General features: G+C 40.6%; 1 protein-coding gene across 2 annotated transcripts in view; it reads left to right on the forward strand.

Moving 5' to 3' along the window:
- Positions 1–17,933, forward strand: part of LOC126415753 (mitogen-activated protein kinase kinase kinase 4) — a 212,394-nt gene that overhangs the window by 154,532 nt on the left and 39,929 nt on the right. For both annotated transcript variants that reach the window (XM_050083454.1, XM_050083455.1), the window contains exons 17-18: positions 10,198–10,531; positions 16,368–16,538. In XM_050083454.1, coding sequence (XP_049939411.1) covers positions 10,198–10,531; positions 16,368–16,538 — 505 coding nt within the window. The remainder of the gene's footprint in view (positions 1–10,197; positions 10,532–16,367; positions 16,539–17,933) is intronic.

Genomic DNA, 17,933 nt, shown 5'->3' on the forward strand with positions numbered 1-17,933 from the left:
GTTATGCCCTGTGCAAAATTCTACCAGGTGGCTTCCTCTTTCATTCCTTACCCCCAGTCCGTATTCACCTACTACTTTTCCTTCTCTTCCTTTTCCTACTATCGAATTCCAGTCCCCATGACTACTAAATTTTTATCTCCCTTAACTATCTGAATAATTTCCTTTAACAAATCATACATTTCTTCAATCTCGTGATCATCTGCGAAGCTACTTGGCATATAAACCTGTACTACTGTGGTAGGCGTGGGCTTCGTGTGTATCTTGGCTACGATAATGCATTCACTACAGTGTTCATAGTAGCTTATCCACATTCCTATTTTTTTATTCATTATTAAACCAACTCCTGCATTACCCCTATTTGATTTACTGTTTATAACCCTGTATTCACCTGACCGGCAGTCTTGTTCTTCCTGCCACCGAACTTCACCAATTCCTACTATATCTAACTGTAACCTATCCATTTCCTTTTTTAAATTTTCTAATCTACCTGCCCAATTAAGGGATCTTGACATTCCATGCTCCGATCCGTAGAATGCCAGTTTTCTTTCTCCTGATAACGACCTCCTCTTGATTAGTGCCTGCCAGGAGAGCTGAATGTGGGACTATTTTACCTCCAGAATATTTTACCCAAGAGGAAACCGTCGTCATTTAACCATACAGTAAAGCTGCATGTCCTTAGGAAAAGTTACAGTTGTAGTTTTCCCTTGCTTTCAACCGTTCACAGTACCAGCACAACAAGGCTGTTTAGGCTGATGTTACAAGGCCAGATCAGTCAATCATCGAGGCTCTTGCCCCTACAACTATTGAAAAGGCTGCTGCCCCTCTTCAGGAACCACATGTTTTCCTGATCTCTCAACAGATACCCCTACATTGTGGTTGCACTTACAGTAAGGCTGTGTGTATCGCTAGGCAAGCAAGCCTTCCCACTAACGGCAAGGTTCATGGTTCATTACTGTAATGTAAAGTTACATAAATGGAAATTATTAGTAAGCATTCTCAACACTTTAATTCTTGAAATGATTTAGTATGTATATAGAAGAAGAGATTTTATTATGCCATTGTCACATTCATCCAAGCCCTTAAGCCGAGAAAGATGCAACAGGATATGATATACTGTCTAAATTGCACATAACTTTGTAAATTTTCTTTTTGTCTTTCCATGGCAGAAGTGTTTCGACTAAACATTATTGTACAAGAAATGTGTTTCATTCTTTCTGAAATGATAAAATAGCAATTCTCATCTAAACTCACCAAAAGAGATATATTTTAGATTAACTGTGATGTTTAGGTGACCAACTGTCCAGTCACATTAATGGCATCACCTATCAGAAGCCTGAATAATTATTTTTTGCAGCACTGTTCACTGTGAGACGTACAGTAAGTGTGTCAGTGAGGTTCTGGAAAGTACTGACAGAGATATGGAACCGTGCCAACTCTGGTGCCATGGTCACCTCCAGTAGGTTTCTTGGTTGAGCATCCATGGTGTGAACAGCCTGATCGAGGAGGTCCCACAGATTTTCGATTGGATTTATATCCAAGGAGTTTGGTGGCCAGAGGAGTATGATAAACTATTCCTAGTACTCTTCGAATCACGCATGTACACTGCAAACTGTGTGACATGTTGCGTTGTTCTGGTGATGGATGTCATCAGGCTCAAGAAAGGGGCAATCCATACCAACTGGTCCAGTACCGGTTGCTTGACCATATCAAAAAAATTTTATAATTGCTGGGTGAATTCCCCGATTTTTAGTAGTCACAAAAATATTTTTTTTTAAAATTATGTTTTATTATTTTGAAATGTTGACCATATTTGTTCCAGGCTGCATGTGTTTTTGTGTATTTGCAAGCATCTACTTTTTTACAATTATTCAGTAGCGGATTGTCCTAAGCCTTTCAGATAAAATGCATTTAGTTCAACAGACTCTGGGCTACAAATTAACATCATTATCACTTAGCTGAATGTATTCTTTAATATATTTTTAATAGTTTAAAGTTATCAGCCACAAATTAAAAAAACTCAATTTTTGAACAGTAGTTTTCCAAAGAAAGATTAATTTCTCAGCTTTAATATTTTTTCTGCTATTACACTGTATAGTACAGTTACTTTTTATTGAGCATCAATGGTGAGCAGCTTACACTTAAAAAAATACACTATTTTAAAAAATGGGTTTTTAAATTTTTTTCCTTTTGTGGCCTGCAATATCTCTGTTGGGGGACCAGGCTAATCAAATAAAGTATACCAATTGCATAATGTAACACACCACATTACACTAGCTAATGATTATTTGTCGAAACAAACCTGTGGTAATTGTTTCAGCAGGCTATCAATTGCATCTACAAGCCTATACAAGTCTGATTGTTGCCTTCCCCCTTACACCAACAATTGTCTACTCACACTTATTTAGCTAGATGTTCTTGAAGTGTGCAGTTGAAAAATGGTGTGTCAGTGTTCTGTTGGTGTTATTATTAATGAAGCATGTCATAAAAGTGTGTATGGAATGTATCCTGAAGACATTACTTTAATCGAAGATTACAATGAAGAAGAAAAAGTGTTGTTTTACTTATGAGTCGGCCCAGAGGTCAAATCAATATGCAAGTACCATGAAATGAAATACTTAAAAAATTTCATCACCTTTTTGGTTAGACTTGTGTGGACTCTTTTGAGAAACATAAGAAACCGATAACAAAAGGCCTGCGAGAAATAACATTTGATCATTATTCTAAAAATGAGAGCCCTTTTCTCAATCTCATACCAGGAAAAGCATTGTGTCCAACATGTTATTCTAAGGTATTTGTAATTCACAAGAGAAAGGATAGTGAAACCTCAGATTCAGAATTTTGTGACTTATCAGCAACCGTTAAAAAAGTAGATACAGCTTGTAAAATCATGAGTATATCAGCTGCTAGTAAAATTAGAAAACTAAGTCAAGATAAAAGACCAAGTGCCTTGAATACAAAAACTGAGAAAGTGGCAACTACAGTCAAAAATAATTTGGAAGTTTCATTTCAAAATAAAATTTGTACTAAAACAGATGGAAGTTCTAAAACTTCACCAACCAAATATTATGATTTGATAGAAACTAAATACAATACTTCAAACAAAGAGGATAAAATGATCAGTTTACTGCCAAATTCTTGGAGTAGAGCAAAAGTTAGTGATGAATCAAATGTGCAAGAACGTCTTGTTAAGTTAACAAGGCAATCAGTAAAAGAACAGGGAATTTTACCAGCATTACAAAAGAAAAGTGCATCTAATTTGGTAGATGAAAACACAATCAATAAAGTTAGTAAATATTATGATTATGACAATAACAGCCGTTTGATGTCTGGCAAAAGAGACTGTGTTTCTGTGAAAGAAAATGCTTCTAAGATTCAAAGACAAAAAAGGTTAATATTGTGCAATTTAAATGAACTATTCACTGAATTTAAAAAAGAAAATCCTCACATTAAATTTGGAAGATCAAAGTTTTGCGAAGTTTTGTGAGTTGAGACCAAGATGGTGTATTGTTGCAGGGGCATCTGGCACCCATAATGTTTGTGTTTGTATCATGAGAACATAAAGTTGATGATAGATGGGGCCAAGCTAAGAGTTGACTATAAAGACCTTTCGGAAGTTGTTGACAATTACAATTGTATGATGTGGAGATTGTCCTGGCAAACAGGCCTTACTTGACATGTTTGAAGAATCCGAAGTAGTCAATTTGATGCCTGACAATATAAAATACAAACAATGGGTGACACAAGATAGAACTGAAATAGTGACAGTCATAAAATCACGAGAAGAGTTTTTTTAACTGTTGGTGGCTAACCTTGAAAATCTGAAAATGCCTCATTTTATTGGAAAAGCTCAAAGTAAATTTTTTAAAGAAAGGAAGTAAACATTGGCAGCTGATGAATGCTTAGTTCTTGCTGACTTTTTCGAAAATTATTCCTTTGTTGTTCAAGATGAAGTAAAACGCCGCCACTGGGTAAACAAACAGGCCACAGTTCATACATTTGCATTCTGTTATAAAGATTAAGATAAACTAATGAGCCACAGCTTTTGTGTTGTAAGTGACTACCTTGAACACAACACTACAGCAGTTTACATTTTTCAACTAAAATTAACAAACTACATTAAACAGAACCACCCTTCCATAAAAAAACTGATTTACTTTTCGGATGGGGCTGCAAGTCAATATAAAAACAAAAATTTATTAACATCTCCTTTTATAAAGAAGATTTTGGGTATGATGTAGACTGGCACTTTTTCACTTCATGCCATGGGAAGAATGCTTGTGATGGTGTCAAGGGTACAACAAAGCGAGCTGTCGTAAAAGCAAGTCTGCAGTGGACCGATGACAATCATATCACCTATGTTTTTGTACAATGTGAGGAAGTACAAGAAGTCTATGACAGTGTCTTGAAGGAAAGGTACAACACTTGTCAGAAGATTAAAGGCACTAATCTTTTCATTGTTTTGTACCCCATTCACTCAACTTACTGAAGTGTAAGATCACATCAACTGCGCCTGTGTTTACGATGAACAGTGGTGGATTGGCGGAGTTGCTAATATTGACTGTCAAAACCAAGATGTGCATGTTGTATTTTATCACCCTCCAGGACCAAGGACATCTTTTAAAAAATTGAGAAGGATCAAGCTTGGATGCCACTTAAAAATGTACTAAGGAAGCTGTCTCCCATGGAATTTACAACTGTGACTGGGCGAACTTATAATCTAACACCCAAACTGAGTGAACAAATTTCTCAAATGTTCAGTGAGTGATGTACTAAGAACAGATAACAAGAGAACAATATAATGTAATTAGTAGGCTTATTTTCAATAAAAAAGTAAGTAAGCATAGATATGATTAAATTATGTACTGTAACTGATACATTTTATTCCCTAAGCCTAGATATAGCAGATGTTAAAAAATATATTTTTGACTCGTGTTTGTAATTTTTTTTCCATAACTTCCAATTGAATCTCAAAGTTGTAATTTATACTGAAGTTTGATATCATAAAGGTCTGTTAACTGTGAAATGTTCAGATTTTTATCTGGTCCCCCAACAAAGATATTACAGGCCACAAAAGGGAAATTTTTTTAAAAAATTCATTTTTTTAAATAGTGTATTTTTTAATTGTTAGCTTCTCACCATTGATACTCTATAAAAAGTAACTATACTATAGAGTGTAATTGCAGAAAAAATATTAAAGCTGAGAAATTAATCTTCCCTTGGAAAACTACTGTTCAAAAATTGAGTTTTTTAAATTTGTGGTTGATAACTTCAAACTGTTAAAAATATGTTAAAGAATACATTCAGCTAAGTGATAATGATGTTAATTTGTAGCCCAGAGTGTGTTGAACTAAATGCATTTTATCTAAAAGGCTTAGGACAATCCACTACTGAATAGTTGTAAAAAAAAATGTAGATGCTTGCAAATGTGTAAAAACGCATGCGGCCTGGAACAAATATGTCCGCAATTTCAGGATAATAATCAATGAATTAAAAAATATATATATATTTTTGTGACTACTAAACATTGGGTAATTCGCCCAGCAAATATAAAATTTTTCTGAGATGGTCAAGCAACCAATTATTTTTTTCTTGGACCACTTGGTATGCATTGACCCGAAAAACAAATTGTGTGTAGGGGTGGACATGGTCCCCAAGGATAGAGTCATACTTAAGTTGATCATAATGCCTGCCACAATGACAAGATCAGCCATAGTATGCTATTGTTCGTGAACCCTTTTGATGATTGTTGCAGATTGTTTGCTGTGAGACATTTCACGTTGCAAACGCCAACAGTATAAAATGTGATTCATCCGACAAGGCCATTTGTCACCGTTCAGGGGATGTCCAGTTGTGGTATTTGTGTGCAAATTCCAGCCTGTTTTGCTGATGAACTGCAGTCAGCTTGGTGCCATGAACCATGCACCTGCAGCAGAGGCCCACATGCAGCACTATTTGCTAATCTGGCTTTGAGGGAAGACTCCTAGTAGTCCCTTGGTTCATTTGGGTGACCTGTTGCTCACCAGTTGCAAGTTATTCACCCATACAGTTCACAGCAGCCGTCATTCATTCCTGTCATCTATGGCCCGTAGTGCATCACAATTGCCTGGGCACCAGTTGTGGATAGTGGATGGTTCCACTCTTAACTCAAAAGCCAATGCTCAAGCACTTTCGGACTTGGATATATTGCTCTGTTTTCACATAATGACAACTGCACCGCTTTCCATGTCCTTCAACATGCTTTATATCCCATCCACTGCTAGTGCTGCCACCTGCCGTCTGTGAGTGGTTGTTGCACATTAATATCAAACGTAGGCAGTAGTCACATTAATATAGCTAGATTGTCCATTAAACTCTCTCTCTCTCTCTCTCTCTCTCTCTCTCTCTCTCTCTCTCTCTCTCTCCGGCCTCCCTCCCCTTCCCCTCCATCCCTCTTCTCCCTCCCTCCCTCTCCTTCCCTCCCTCCCCCCTCCCCCTGTCTACATCTCTCTCCCCCCTCTCTGCCCCACTCTCCCCCCTCTCTGCCCCACTCTCCCCCCTCTCTGCCCCCCTCACCTCCCTCTCTGCCCCACTCTCCCCCCCTCTCTGCCCCACTCTCCCCCCTCTCTGCCCCACTCTCCCCCCTCGCTGCCCCACTCTCCCCCCCTCGCTGCCCCACTCTCCCCCCCTCTCTGCCCCACTCTCCCCCCTCTCTGCCCCACTCTCCCCCCCTCTCCCCCCCTCTCTGCCCCACTCTCCCCCCCTCTCTGCCCCACTCTCCCCCCCTCTCTGCCCCCCTCTCCCCCCCCTCTCTGCCCCACTCTCCCCCCCATTCTCCCCCCCTCTCTGCCTCACTCCCCCCCTCTCTGCCCCACTCTCCCCCCTCTCTGCCCCACTCTCCGCCCCCCTCTCCGCCCTCTCTGCCCCACCTCTCTCTGCCCCACTCACCCCCACCTCTCTCTGCCCCACTCACCCCCACCTCTCTCTGCCCCACTCTTGCCCCTCTCCCGCCCTCCCTTTTCTCTCCCTCTCTCCCTTTTCTCCCCCCCTCGCTTTTGCCCCCCCTCGCTTTTGCCTTCCCCTCGCATTTGCCTTCCCCTCGCATTTGCCTCCCCCTCACTTTTGCCCCCCCCCTCGCTTTTGCCCCACCATCACTTTTGCCCCCCCTCTCGCTTTTGCCCCCCCTCTCGCTTTTGCCCCCCCTCTCGCTTTTGCCCCCCCCCTCTCGCTTTTGCCCCCCCTCTCGCTTTTGCCCCCCCTCTCGCTTTTGCCCCCCCTCTCGCTTTTGCCCCCCCTCTCGCTTTTGCCCCCCCTCTCGCTTTTGCCCCCCCCTCTCGCTTTTGCCCCCCCCTCTCGCTTTTGCCCCCCCTCTCGCTTTTGTCCCCCCTCTCGCTTTTGCCCCCCTCTCGCTTTTGCCCCCCTCTCGCTTTTGCCCCCCCTCTCGCTTTTGCCCCCCCCCTCTCGCTTTTGCCCCCCCTCTCGCTTTTGCCCCCCCTCTCGCTTTTGCCCCCCCTCTCGCTTTTGCCCCCCTCTCGCTTTTGCCCCCCCTCTCGCTTTTGCCCCCCCTCTCGCTTTTGCCCCCCCTCTCGCTTTTGCCCCCCCTCTCGCTTTTGCCCCCCCCTCTCGCTTTTGCCCTCCCCCTCTCGCTTTTGCCCCCCCCTCTCGCTTTTGCCCCCCCCTCTCGCTTTTGCCCCCCCCTCTCGCTTTTGCCCCCCCCTCTCGCTTTTGCCCCCCCTCTCGCTTTTGCCCCCCCTCTCGCTTTTGCCCCCTCTCTCGCTTTTGCCCCCCCTCTCTCGCTTTTGCCCCCCCTCTCTCGCTTTTGCCCCCCCTCTCGCTTTTGCCCCCCCTCTCGCTTTTGCCCCCCCTCTCGCTTTTGCCCCCCCTCTCGCTTTTGCCCCCCCTCTCGTTTTTGCCCCCCCCTCTCGCTTTTGCCCCCCCCTCTCGCTTTTGCCCCCCCCTCTCGCTTTTGCCCCCCCTCTCGCTTTTGCCCCCCCTCTCGCTTTTGCCCCCCCTCTCGCTTTTGCCCCCCCCTCTCGCTTTTGCCCCCCCTCTCGCTTTTGCCCCCCCCTCTCGCTTTTGCCCCCCCTCTCGCTTTTGCCCCCCCTCTCGCTTTTGCCCCCCCTCTCGCTTTTGCCCCCCCTCTCGCTTTTGCCCCCCCTCTCGCTTTTGCCCCCCCTCTCGCTTTTGCCCCCCCTCTCGCTTTTGCCCCCCCTCTCGCTTTTGCCCCCCCTCTCGCTTTTGCCCCCCCTCTCGCTTTTGCCCCCCCTCTCGCTTTTGCCCCCCCTCTCTCGCTTTTGCCCCCCCTCTCTCGCTTTTGCCCCCCCTCTCTCGCTTTTGCCCCCCCTCTCTCGCTTTTGCCCCCCCTCTCTCGCTTTTGCCCCCCCTCTCTCGCTTTTGCCCCCCCCTCTCGATTTTGCCCCCCCTCTCGCTTTTGCCCCCCCTCTCGCTTTTGCCCCCCCTCTCGCTTTTGCCCCCCCTCTCGCTTTTGCCCCCCCTCTCGCTTTTGCCCCCCCTCTCGCTTTTGCCCCCCCTCTCGCTTTTGCCCCCCCTCTCGCTTTTGCCCCCCCTCTCGCTTTTGCCCCCCCTCTCACTTTTGCCCCCCCTCTCACTTTTGCCCCCCCTCTCACTTTTGCCCCCCCTCTCACTTTTGCCCCCCCTCTCACTTTTGCCCCCCCTCTCACTTTTGCCCCCCCTCTCACTTTTGCCCCCTCTCTGCTTTTCTCCCTCTCCCCCTTCCCTTTCTGCCCTGCTTGAAAATAAAATACACACAACATCAAACATTTTATTTTGATTTTTTTAAAGATGATTTTAGTTATCTAGTCAAGACTATGAATAAAAAAGAAATCAAAGGGCTACCATATTTTGAGAAATGCCAAGTTGCACTGTGGTTTGGAATCCATGTTAAGCTGTAGGCCCCCTACAACTGGCTGTGTAAGTCACTTCAAAGGTTGGTTGAAGGCAACTACTCACCATCTCCTACAAGACCATGCCTAGTAAAGCACTATGGTGGTAAAAACGATCTTTGTAGGATTATATTGCAGTAGAATATAATTGATGAATTAATCACCCGTACAGAGTTGCTGTTAAAGATTGTTTAAGAAAATGAATTGTATGTACTGGAAATATCATTGACATAATAATGTGTTAATAATAATTACATATAGATTGTTTCAAAGTAAGTGCATGATATTACACAGAATTGTAGCTTAATATTGCTCTGGGGTATTGGTAAGTTTCAGTAAGCTGATACTTATAACTGAAGTAGTTTTGCAGTGAACCCATGGAGCATTGTCGTCACATTCTTTCTTAAAGTATCGGTCCTTTTTGTTACTCAGTTAACATAGAGTATTTTCCATACATTTGCACCACTTCTTATATTATTCCTAAAACTATAATTGTGTTGCAAACGATTTCTGTATTAATTGTTCTGTAAAATTACTGAGAGAGGTTGAGCATTGTTTAAAGCACTGGACAATCATTTGAGAGGTTTCTTTTTAATCTCCATTCAACCATACAGAGTTTTTATTTGAACTTTTGATCAGTCTGTAGTGACATTGCTACCAATGAGCTGTAGAAAATTTGGGAATTTGTAAAGTATTCTCAACTTTCACTATGAGTGAACTGCAGGTGAACAAGGGGAATTTTTGGTATGAATCAGTGGATTACACCATTTGATTCCTAGTGTGATATTTAACTGATTCTGCTATGAAGTAACAGTCTGCATAGATCTCTTGAAATAACAGGAAGTTAATGGCTATAAGCAGGAAATGAGGACATGCAATGTAGGTTGTTATGTGTGGGGCCATTCTTTCGACTAACATTGCAAATTACATTTTATTTTAATGCCTTAATTGTACTGTAAATCATGAACTTCTGTCTTGCATTAATTGCATACAAATTGATCTAAATTTTTTCATTTTGTTGATTTTTTTTTTTTTTTTAGGTAACAGATAAAAATTACATTATCTTCAGAAGCCAACACTACTACATCTCCTCCTCCTCCTCCTCCTCCTCCTCCTCTTCCTCCTCCTCCTCCTTTTTAAACTGTAGTTTCATTGGATATTTTGCATCAACACAACTTTCCGGTATTATAACTGAAGTTACGTAACATTGTATAATGGTACCTGAAATTTGTTTAAAATAAATTGTGTATCACTTTGCGAGTTCAACATTATTTCCATTGCATTTACATATTTCCTGAGTCAATTCTTTGTATTTCAGGATCTGAAGAGAAGCATTGATGGGTGCATATCACATGTAATAGGCACGGCAGTGACAAACAATGAGAAATGTTCATTGAATCAGCAACATAATCCATTGTATGGACATTTGCCACGTGCCTCTTTTGATGGACAGTTTCCTCGTTCTCGTGGAAGTTCCCCAGCACGAACTAAGTCACCATCTTATCGATCATCTCGTTCCTTACAAGACACAAGTGTAACACCACCATTTCCTCATGCACAGAGGTCAATCTCAGCCTGTGTCAGTGCTCCAGTGGATGAGACTGACACTGTGAATAGCAAAACGGCAGTGACAGTAAATATTCCATCTGGAGGTAATAATACTATTACTATTGAGGAATAAATATTAGCAAGAGTGAATGAATGTAAGTTAAAAGGTGAAGTATGCATATTCAAGTGAGGAGGTACTGTAAAATACAGGCAGCTTCATCTTTTAAACGATGCCTATAACAGACAAGAATATATTGTCGGACCTAGAGGTCTAGAGGTAAAATAGTGTGCCTGGATCTATGAGGGTTTGAATCGTAGTCGACCACGGATCTTTCAGTATGCATTTTGACCTAGTATTTACTTCTCAGTGATGTGGAGATTTGCCAGAAACAACATTTGCTTCAGATTTCACCAGATGGATGACAGTGTCAGGTAAGGACACTTTTTTTGCTTTGTGATAGATGGCACTGTAATAGTCACAAACTTATAAGTACGTGGTATTACATAACATTCCGCAAGTGCTGACATTATCCTGCTTCGTGATACATTACCCGTGTTAAAATCGACTGTTTACCAGTTGCAGAAGAAGTCGATATCGTGTAGATGTATGGCTATTGTGATCAAAAAGCCCAACGGGCGTGTGCTATGTATGCTGCTCGGTATCCTGGACGACATCATCCAAGTGTCCGGACCGTTTGCCGGATAGTTACGTTATTTAAGGAAACGGGACGTGTTCAGCCGAATGTGAAACGTCAACCACAACCTGCAACAAATGATGATGCCCAAGTAGGTGTTTTAGCTGCTGTCGCTGCTAATCTGCACATCAGTAGCAGGCAAATTGCGCGAGAATTGGGAATCTCAAAAGCGTCGGTGTTGAGAATGCTGCATCAACATCAATTGCACCCGTACCATATTTCTATGCACCAGGAATTGCGTGGCGACGACTTTGAACGTTGTGTACAGTTCTGCCACTGGGCACAAGAGAAATCACAGGATGATGACAGATTTTTTTTGCACGCGTTCTATTTAGCGATAAAGAGTCATTCACTAACAGCGGTAATGTAAACTGGCATAATATGCACTGTTGAGCAATGGAAAATCGGCGATGGCTTCAACAAGTGGAACATCAGCGACCTTGGCGGGTTAATGTATGGTGCGGCATTATGGGAGGAAGGATAATTGGCCCCCATTTTATCGATGGTAATCTAAATGGTGCAATGTATGCTGATTTCCTACATAATGTTCTACCGATGTTACTACAAGTGTTTCACTGCATGACAGAATGGCGATGTGCTTCCAACATGAAGGATGTCCGGCACACAGCTCGCGTACGTTTGAAGCGGTATTGAATAGCATATTTCATGACAGGTGGATTGGTCGTCGAAGCACCATACCATGGCCCGCACGTTCACCAGATCTGACATCCCCGGATTTCTTTCTGTGGGGAAAGTTGAAGGATATTTGCTATCGTGATCCTGAAATTATGAGTGTTTCCAAGATTAAACTACATATTCGAGATAAAACATAGTATTATGTATTGTGTATCTCCTGTGGGACCACTTCAGTAGGGCATGTAGCCTGACCTATATAAATAAAAATTAAAGCAAGTAGCCTTGTCTAAGTATATACATACAAGAATTTCCTTTATTATATACATACAGTGTCATTCATTAAAGGCTACAGGACACCATGAGTTCAAAATGAATCTTTCAGATTTTTGGAACTGCAAAAACAAGCAAGGAATATGTAGTAATGCAAGATGCATGAACCATATCCAATTGGCTGATAACATTTTGCTGTTTGCATTTAGTGCATATAAACATCAACGAATGGTATGAATTAATAGGACAAGTTTTAGAGTAAGTCTATGAGCACCAGTATCTTCCCTTTACTTGCGACTCACAGTTCTTCGTAGAGATAAGATCTGTCACTTCATTCTTTATTAGTCAGACTTTCTTTACCACACTGGAAGCACCTGCACAACTAAACACTATAGTTCGTGTCATGTAGTAAGGCAGCCCTATTTTCAGCCATTTTGCGCTTCCCCAACCATTAACTGCTAGCAGCCAGTAAAATTCGTTCTCTTTCCGAGCAGCTAACCGCAAGTTACAAACTAGACTGTGAGAATCTCTCTTCCACTTGCTGCACTGTTTCCGTAATTTGCGACAATGCAGTTTCATTCACAGAGCTACCGAATTATTCGTTCAGATGTCGATGTTACTTTCTTCTAGCAGTATAGCTGTGAATGTGTATCTGTAAACGGTTTGGTGTGATTTCCAAATGAAAATATCATGTGACAGCAATAAAGTGAAGTTCCTCCAAGAAAATTTAAATTAAATTGTGTGCCTACACAGTATCATCTTAGTTGTGTGACTGGATTCAGGATTTCCTGTCATAAAGATCACTGTATTTAATAATCGATAGAAAATCGAGTAAAACAGAAGTGACATCTGGCGTTTGCAAAGAAGTGGTGTAGGTGCTCCTCTGTTCCTGATTTAGTAAACAATTTAGAAGACAACCTGAGCTGCCCTCTTTGACTGTTTGCAGATGATGCTGTGATTTACTGTCTCATAAAGTCATCAGAGATTAAAACAAATTACAAAATGGCTTAGACAAGATATCTGCATGATGAGAAAAGTGGCAATTGGCTCTAAGTAATAAAAATTCTGAAGTCATCCACATGAGTACTAAAAGGAATCCACTAAATTTGGTTTACAGGATAAAGTACATCATTCTTTGGCTGTAAATTCAACTAAATACTTAGGGATTACAGATATGAATAACTTAGAATGCATCTATCACATGGATAATTTTGTGTGGAAAGCAAACCAAAGACTGTGGTTTATTGGTAGAACACACAGAAAATTCAACAGATCTACTAAAGAGTCCATTTACACTACGCTTTTATGCCCCCGTCTAGAGTATTGCTATCAAGTAAGGGATCCACAGCAGATAGGTTTAATCAAAAAAGGTCAAAGACGGGCAGCTTATTTTGTATTTTTGCGAAATAGGAGAGAAACTGCCACATATGTATACACGAGCTGGGGTGGCAATCATCAAAACAAAGGAGTTTTTCCTTGTGGTAGGATTCTCTCATGAAATTCCAGTCACCAACTTTCTCCTCAAGAATGTGAAAATACCTTGTTGGTGCCCGCCTACATAGGGAGGAATGATCATCATAATGAAATAAGACAAATTCGAACTTGCATGCAAAGATTAAAGCGTTCTTGTTTCCTTCATGCTGTTCAAGAGGGGAATGGTAGAGAAATAGCTTGAAGATGGTTCTACGAGTGCTCTGCCTGGCACTTAACGGTAATTGCGAAATGCAGAGTAGATGTAGATGTAGAGCCGGCCGGTGTGGCCGTGCGGTTCTAAGCGCGTCAGTTTGGAACCGCATGACCGCTACGGTCGCAGGTTCGAATCCTGCCTCGGGCATGGATGTGTGTGATGTCCTTAGGTTAGTTAGGTTTAAGTAGTTCTAAGTTCTAGGGGACTGATGAACTCAGTAGTTAAGTCCCATAGTGCTCAGAGCCATTTGTAGATGTAGATGCAGATGCTTCACAAGCAGTTGAGGAGTTTTATGTCTTCTTCAAATGTGAGTCTGAAAGCGATACTTCCATTTTTAACATTTTGGAGACTCGGGAATGAACTACAGAAGCACTTGTAGGGAAGAGAACTGTGTAGAGAATAGTACACAGAAGTGTCGGAGCTGCAGAAACCTCAGGAAAAATTTGTTTTCATGGTGCTTGAAAATCATTGAAATTGCAAGAATCTGTAAGCCTGCATATATCTCAGCACAGGAAACTGGGCTACAGGCTTTATTCAGTGTGGTTACAGGAGAATCAATGAATAAATATTACAGCTTGTGAGAATACAATTCACAACTTAAAGTTAATCTGCCAGGAACAATACATCAAAGTTACCCCGTCAGTATGCACTAATACCACCGAGCGAGGTGGCGCAGTGGTAGCACACTGGACTCGCGTTTGGGAGGACGACGGTTCAATCCCACGTCCGGCCATCCTGATTTAGGTTTTCTGTGATTTCCCTAAATCACTCCAGGCAAATGCTGTGATGGTTCCTTTGAAAGGGCACAGCCTACTTCCTTCCCCATCCTTCCCAAATCTGATGAGACCGATGACCTCGCTGTTTGGTCTCTTCCCACAAACAACCACATACACTAATAACTAGGCACAGAAGCTACAAGAACATAGAAAGCACAAATCAAAGAATAAACAAAACTAAAACGCATTTATAAAGCACACTGCCACTAGTGTGTGCCACAAAATATTTGACAGTGTAGTGTTTGTAAACACATGTCCAAAGTGCATGCAACACAACACTACATAAGGGCAGATGGTCGCTACATTCCTACTTCATTCTCCACTGTTGTGTCCAAGAAGAAATATATTTTCTTAAAATCCTTGCACATTTCCATCTAATAGAGCGAATGGCCTAATTTTCTTGTGTATTGGGGGAATAAAGCCCACATTATTTAGACCAATTAAAAAGCAAATACAGCAAGGGTAACAAAAGTTTTTGTATACTGCTGCACATTATAATTGCAGTACTATGAAGACAGCATGCAACAAAAGTTAAATTGGCATGAATGTACTACATACTTTTCTACATGCAAATGATTACCGGTAGCTTTTTAGCATAACCTGATGAACAAAGTAGGAGTGACACCATGTACACACTGTATATAGCCGGCCGTGGTAACCGAGCAGTTCTAGGCGCTACAGTCTGGAACCGCGCGACCGCTACGGTTGCAGGTTCGAATCCTGCCTCGGGCATGGATGTGTGTGATGTCCTTAGGTTAGTTAGGTTTAAGTAGTTCTAAGTTCTAGGGGAGTGATGACCTCAGAAGTTAAGTCCAATAGCGCTCAGAGCCATTTGAACCATTTTGAACACTGTATATAAGAAAAGATTACACTACAGGTTTCTCATTCAGACATTGCATTGGAATGTTGATTGTGTGTGAGGTAGTGTTGTTCCTCATCTAAATTCAACAGTGACAGGATTGTGGCCTATAGAGGCTACACCTTCTGCAATTTTGCTGGATGTAATGGTTGGGATCACGCTACTTCCATGAAAATATTGAATAGTTTGGTTCAGGAGGGCCATTCTCAATCCCAGTGCAGAATCTCAATGGTCGCAAATGACTAGCACTCGAGAAGACAGACATATTGTTCTCTTGGTGGCTGTATAGAATTGAACAGTCACATCACATACCTTAAGTCGAGCTTATTTACAGCAAGACAAGTATCCATGCAGACAGTGTGTCAATGTATAAAGCAAAGAAAATTATTTTGGTTTAATTCTTCGTCTTTCTAGATCTTCACTTTTTTTATCCACCTTCGTTTATCTTTTTATAACATTTATGAAGCAGCCCAGTTACTTACACTTGTAACTTTTGTCTCCTAAGTGTTAGTTATTACACTTTATGTATGATACTAAAGCTCTGTTTTTGGAATGCTTAATTTCAAGGTAATTCCTGTATTATAGTGAGCTGCTTAATTATAATTCCAATTGACATACTCTTTGACTTTTGCCTTTTTTACTTTTTTTTTGACATTGCTTATTGACCTAACTCTGCTCCTAAAAAGGCTACTTTGAATGAAGAAATTGTCACTTAATAGTGCTAATTTAGGAGAGTAAATTGTTTGAAGAGTCATATAACTTTACTAATATAACTTTTTGTCTGTTGAGGAGCATAAAAAAGTAAGACAGAATAACTGTGTGGAAAAATATCACTTTAATAACTGTATGCTAAAAAAAATTATGGTTTAAAAGTTTTTAAATGAATTTGTTTTTCGTGTTCAAAATTTTAATATGAGCATTAATTGTGCCATTTTCCTCATCACTATTGAGGTAAAAAATTCTTTTGCCTTTGTGTAAACAAGTACCACTTCTTCATTACTAAGTTTTCTCTTACAGTGCCACGAATCCGAAGAGTTTATGATGCTGTGAGGAAACTTGAAAGAGATATGGATGAAAAGTTAAGAAATAAGGAGCTCATAGGTTCTGTGAGTGATGTTGAGTATGAAGATAAAATTCATATTAAAGCACGCAGTGTTACGTTTAGTTGGCAGAGAGGGATTAAAATTGGTAAGGAACTGATTATTTTTTGTTTCATATTTCATTGTAAACTGTGATGTAATTCATGCAACAAGTGATTTTTTTTAAAAAAAATAGTGAAGTTGTTCAGTGACTTATCATTTTTTTATTGTATTAACACTTTGTTTACATGCAAAATTGTTGTGCTACTGATACTATGTGAAAATGTGAGGGATAATAAGGTAAGCCAAAAACCGGTTAACTATAGAAGTAATATTGTATAACAAAAGCAAACTGGTGCTTTTCATTTATTATGATAATAAGGTAATTGTAGGAGTGGGGTAACTTATGGGGACCTGGATATCGTGGCCAATAATTTTTACTAATATTTTGAAATTAAATAACTCAATAACTTTAGTGCATATTGGAATGAAACTTTAACCAAATAATTAGTATGTTGCAACCTCTTTGTGAAAAAAATTTCAAAACTGTGGAATACAGTGTGGAGTGAATATTGATTTTTATCCTAAGGACTGAATTACGTGTAATTTTTCTTTTAGGTACGCTTTACTTCGACACTGTTTAAAGTAAAAGATCAAAACAAATTTTATTCTTTTAATTATTAATTTGTTGAAACAGTAAATCAAGATTATTTACCAATTTGTTGTGTTGTGTATTTGGTGATTCCATACCAAGTGGCCCAGGAAAACAATATAATTGGTTGCTTAAAATACTCAGAAAAATTTGATATTTGCAGAGTGAATTTCCTAATGTTTAGTGGGCTCAAAACCCCTTTTAAAATTTTATGTTGTTTATTATTCAGAAACACCAGCAATTTTTGTTGCAGGATGCAAGGTTTTTTTTTCATTCATTTTTTTCATCTCTGTGTTTTCTTTTAATTATTAAGTAACATGTTGCCCCCAGACCTTTCAAACAGAACCACTTAATTCAGCACAAACTAGACTGGAAATTAAAACCTTGATTACCTAGCTGAATGTATTCCTCAAAGTTATTGCTCATAAATTTTTAAAATATTCAGTTTTTTAACAGTACTTTTTCAGAGTAGGTGTAATTTCTCACACTTGATATTTTTTGAGCTATTGCACACATAGTATAGTTACTTTTTATGGTGTATCCATAGTGAAAAGCTTCATTAAGGGATGAGATAAAAATATAAAAATTACACACTAATAGACCTTTATGATATCAAACTCCAGTAAAAATTTAAACTTTGAAATTCAGTGGGAAGTTATGAAAAAAAAATCGCAAATACGAGTAAGAAATATGTTTCATAATATCTAGAGTATCTGAACTAATGGAGTAAAGTGTATCAATTTATAATTTAAACACATGAAAAAACACATGAAATTAAAACAGCAAATGATTATTTGTTGGAACAGTCATCTGCAGAAAGTTTCAGCAGGCTAGCAGACAGCACCTGCAAGT

Source organism: Schistocerca serialis, chromosome 1 (assembly GCF_023864345.2).
Source record: "Schistocerca serialis cubense isolate TAMUIC-IGC-003099 chromosome 1, iqSchSeri2.2, whole genome shotgun sequence".
NCBI lineage: Eukaryota > Metazoa > Arthropoda > Insecta > Orthoptera > Acrididae > Schistocerca > Schistocerca serialis.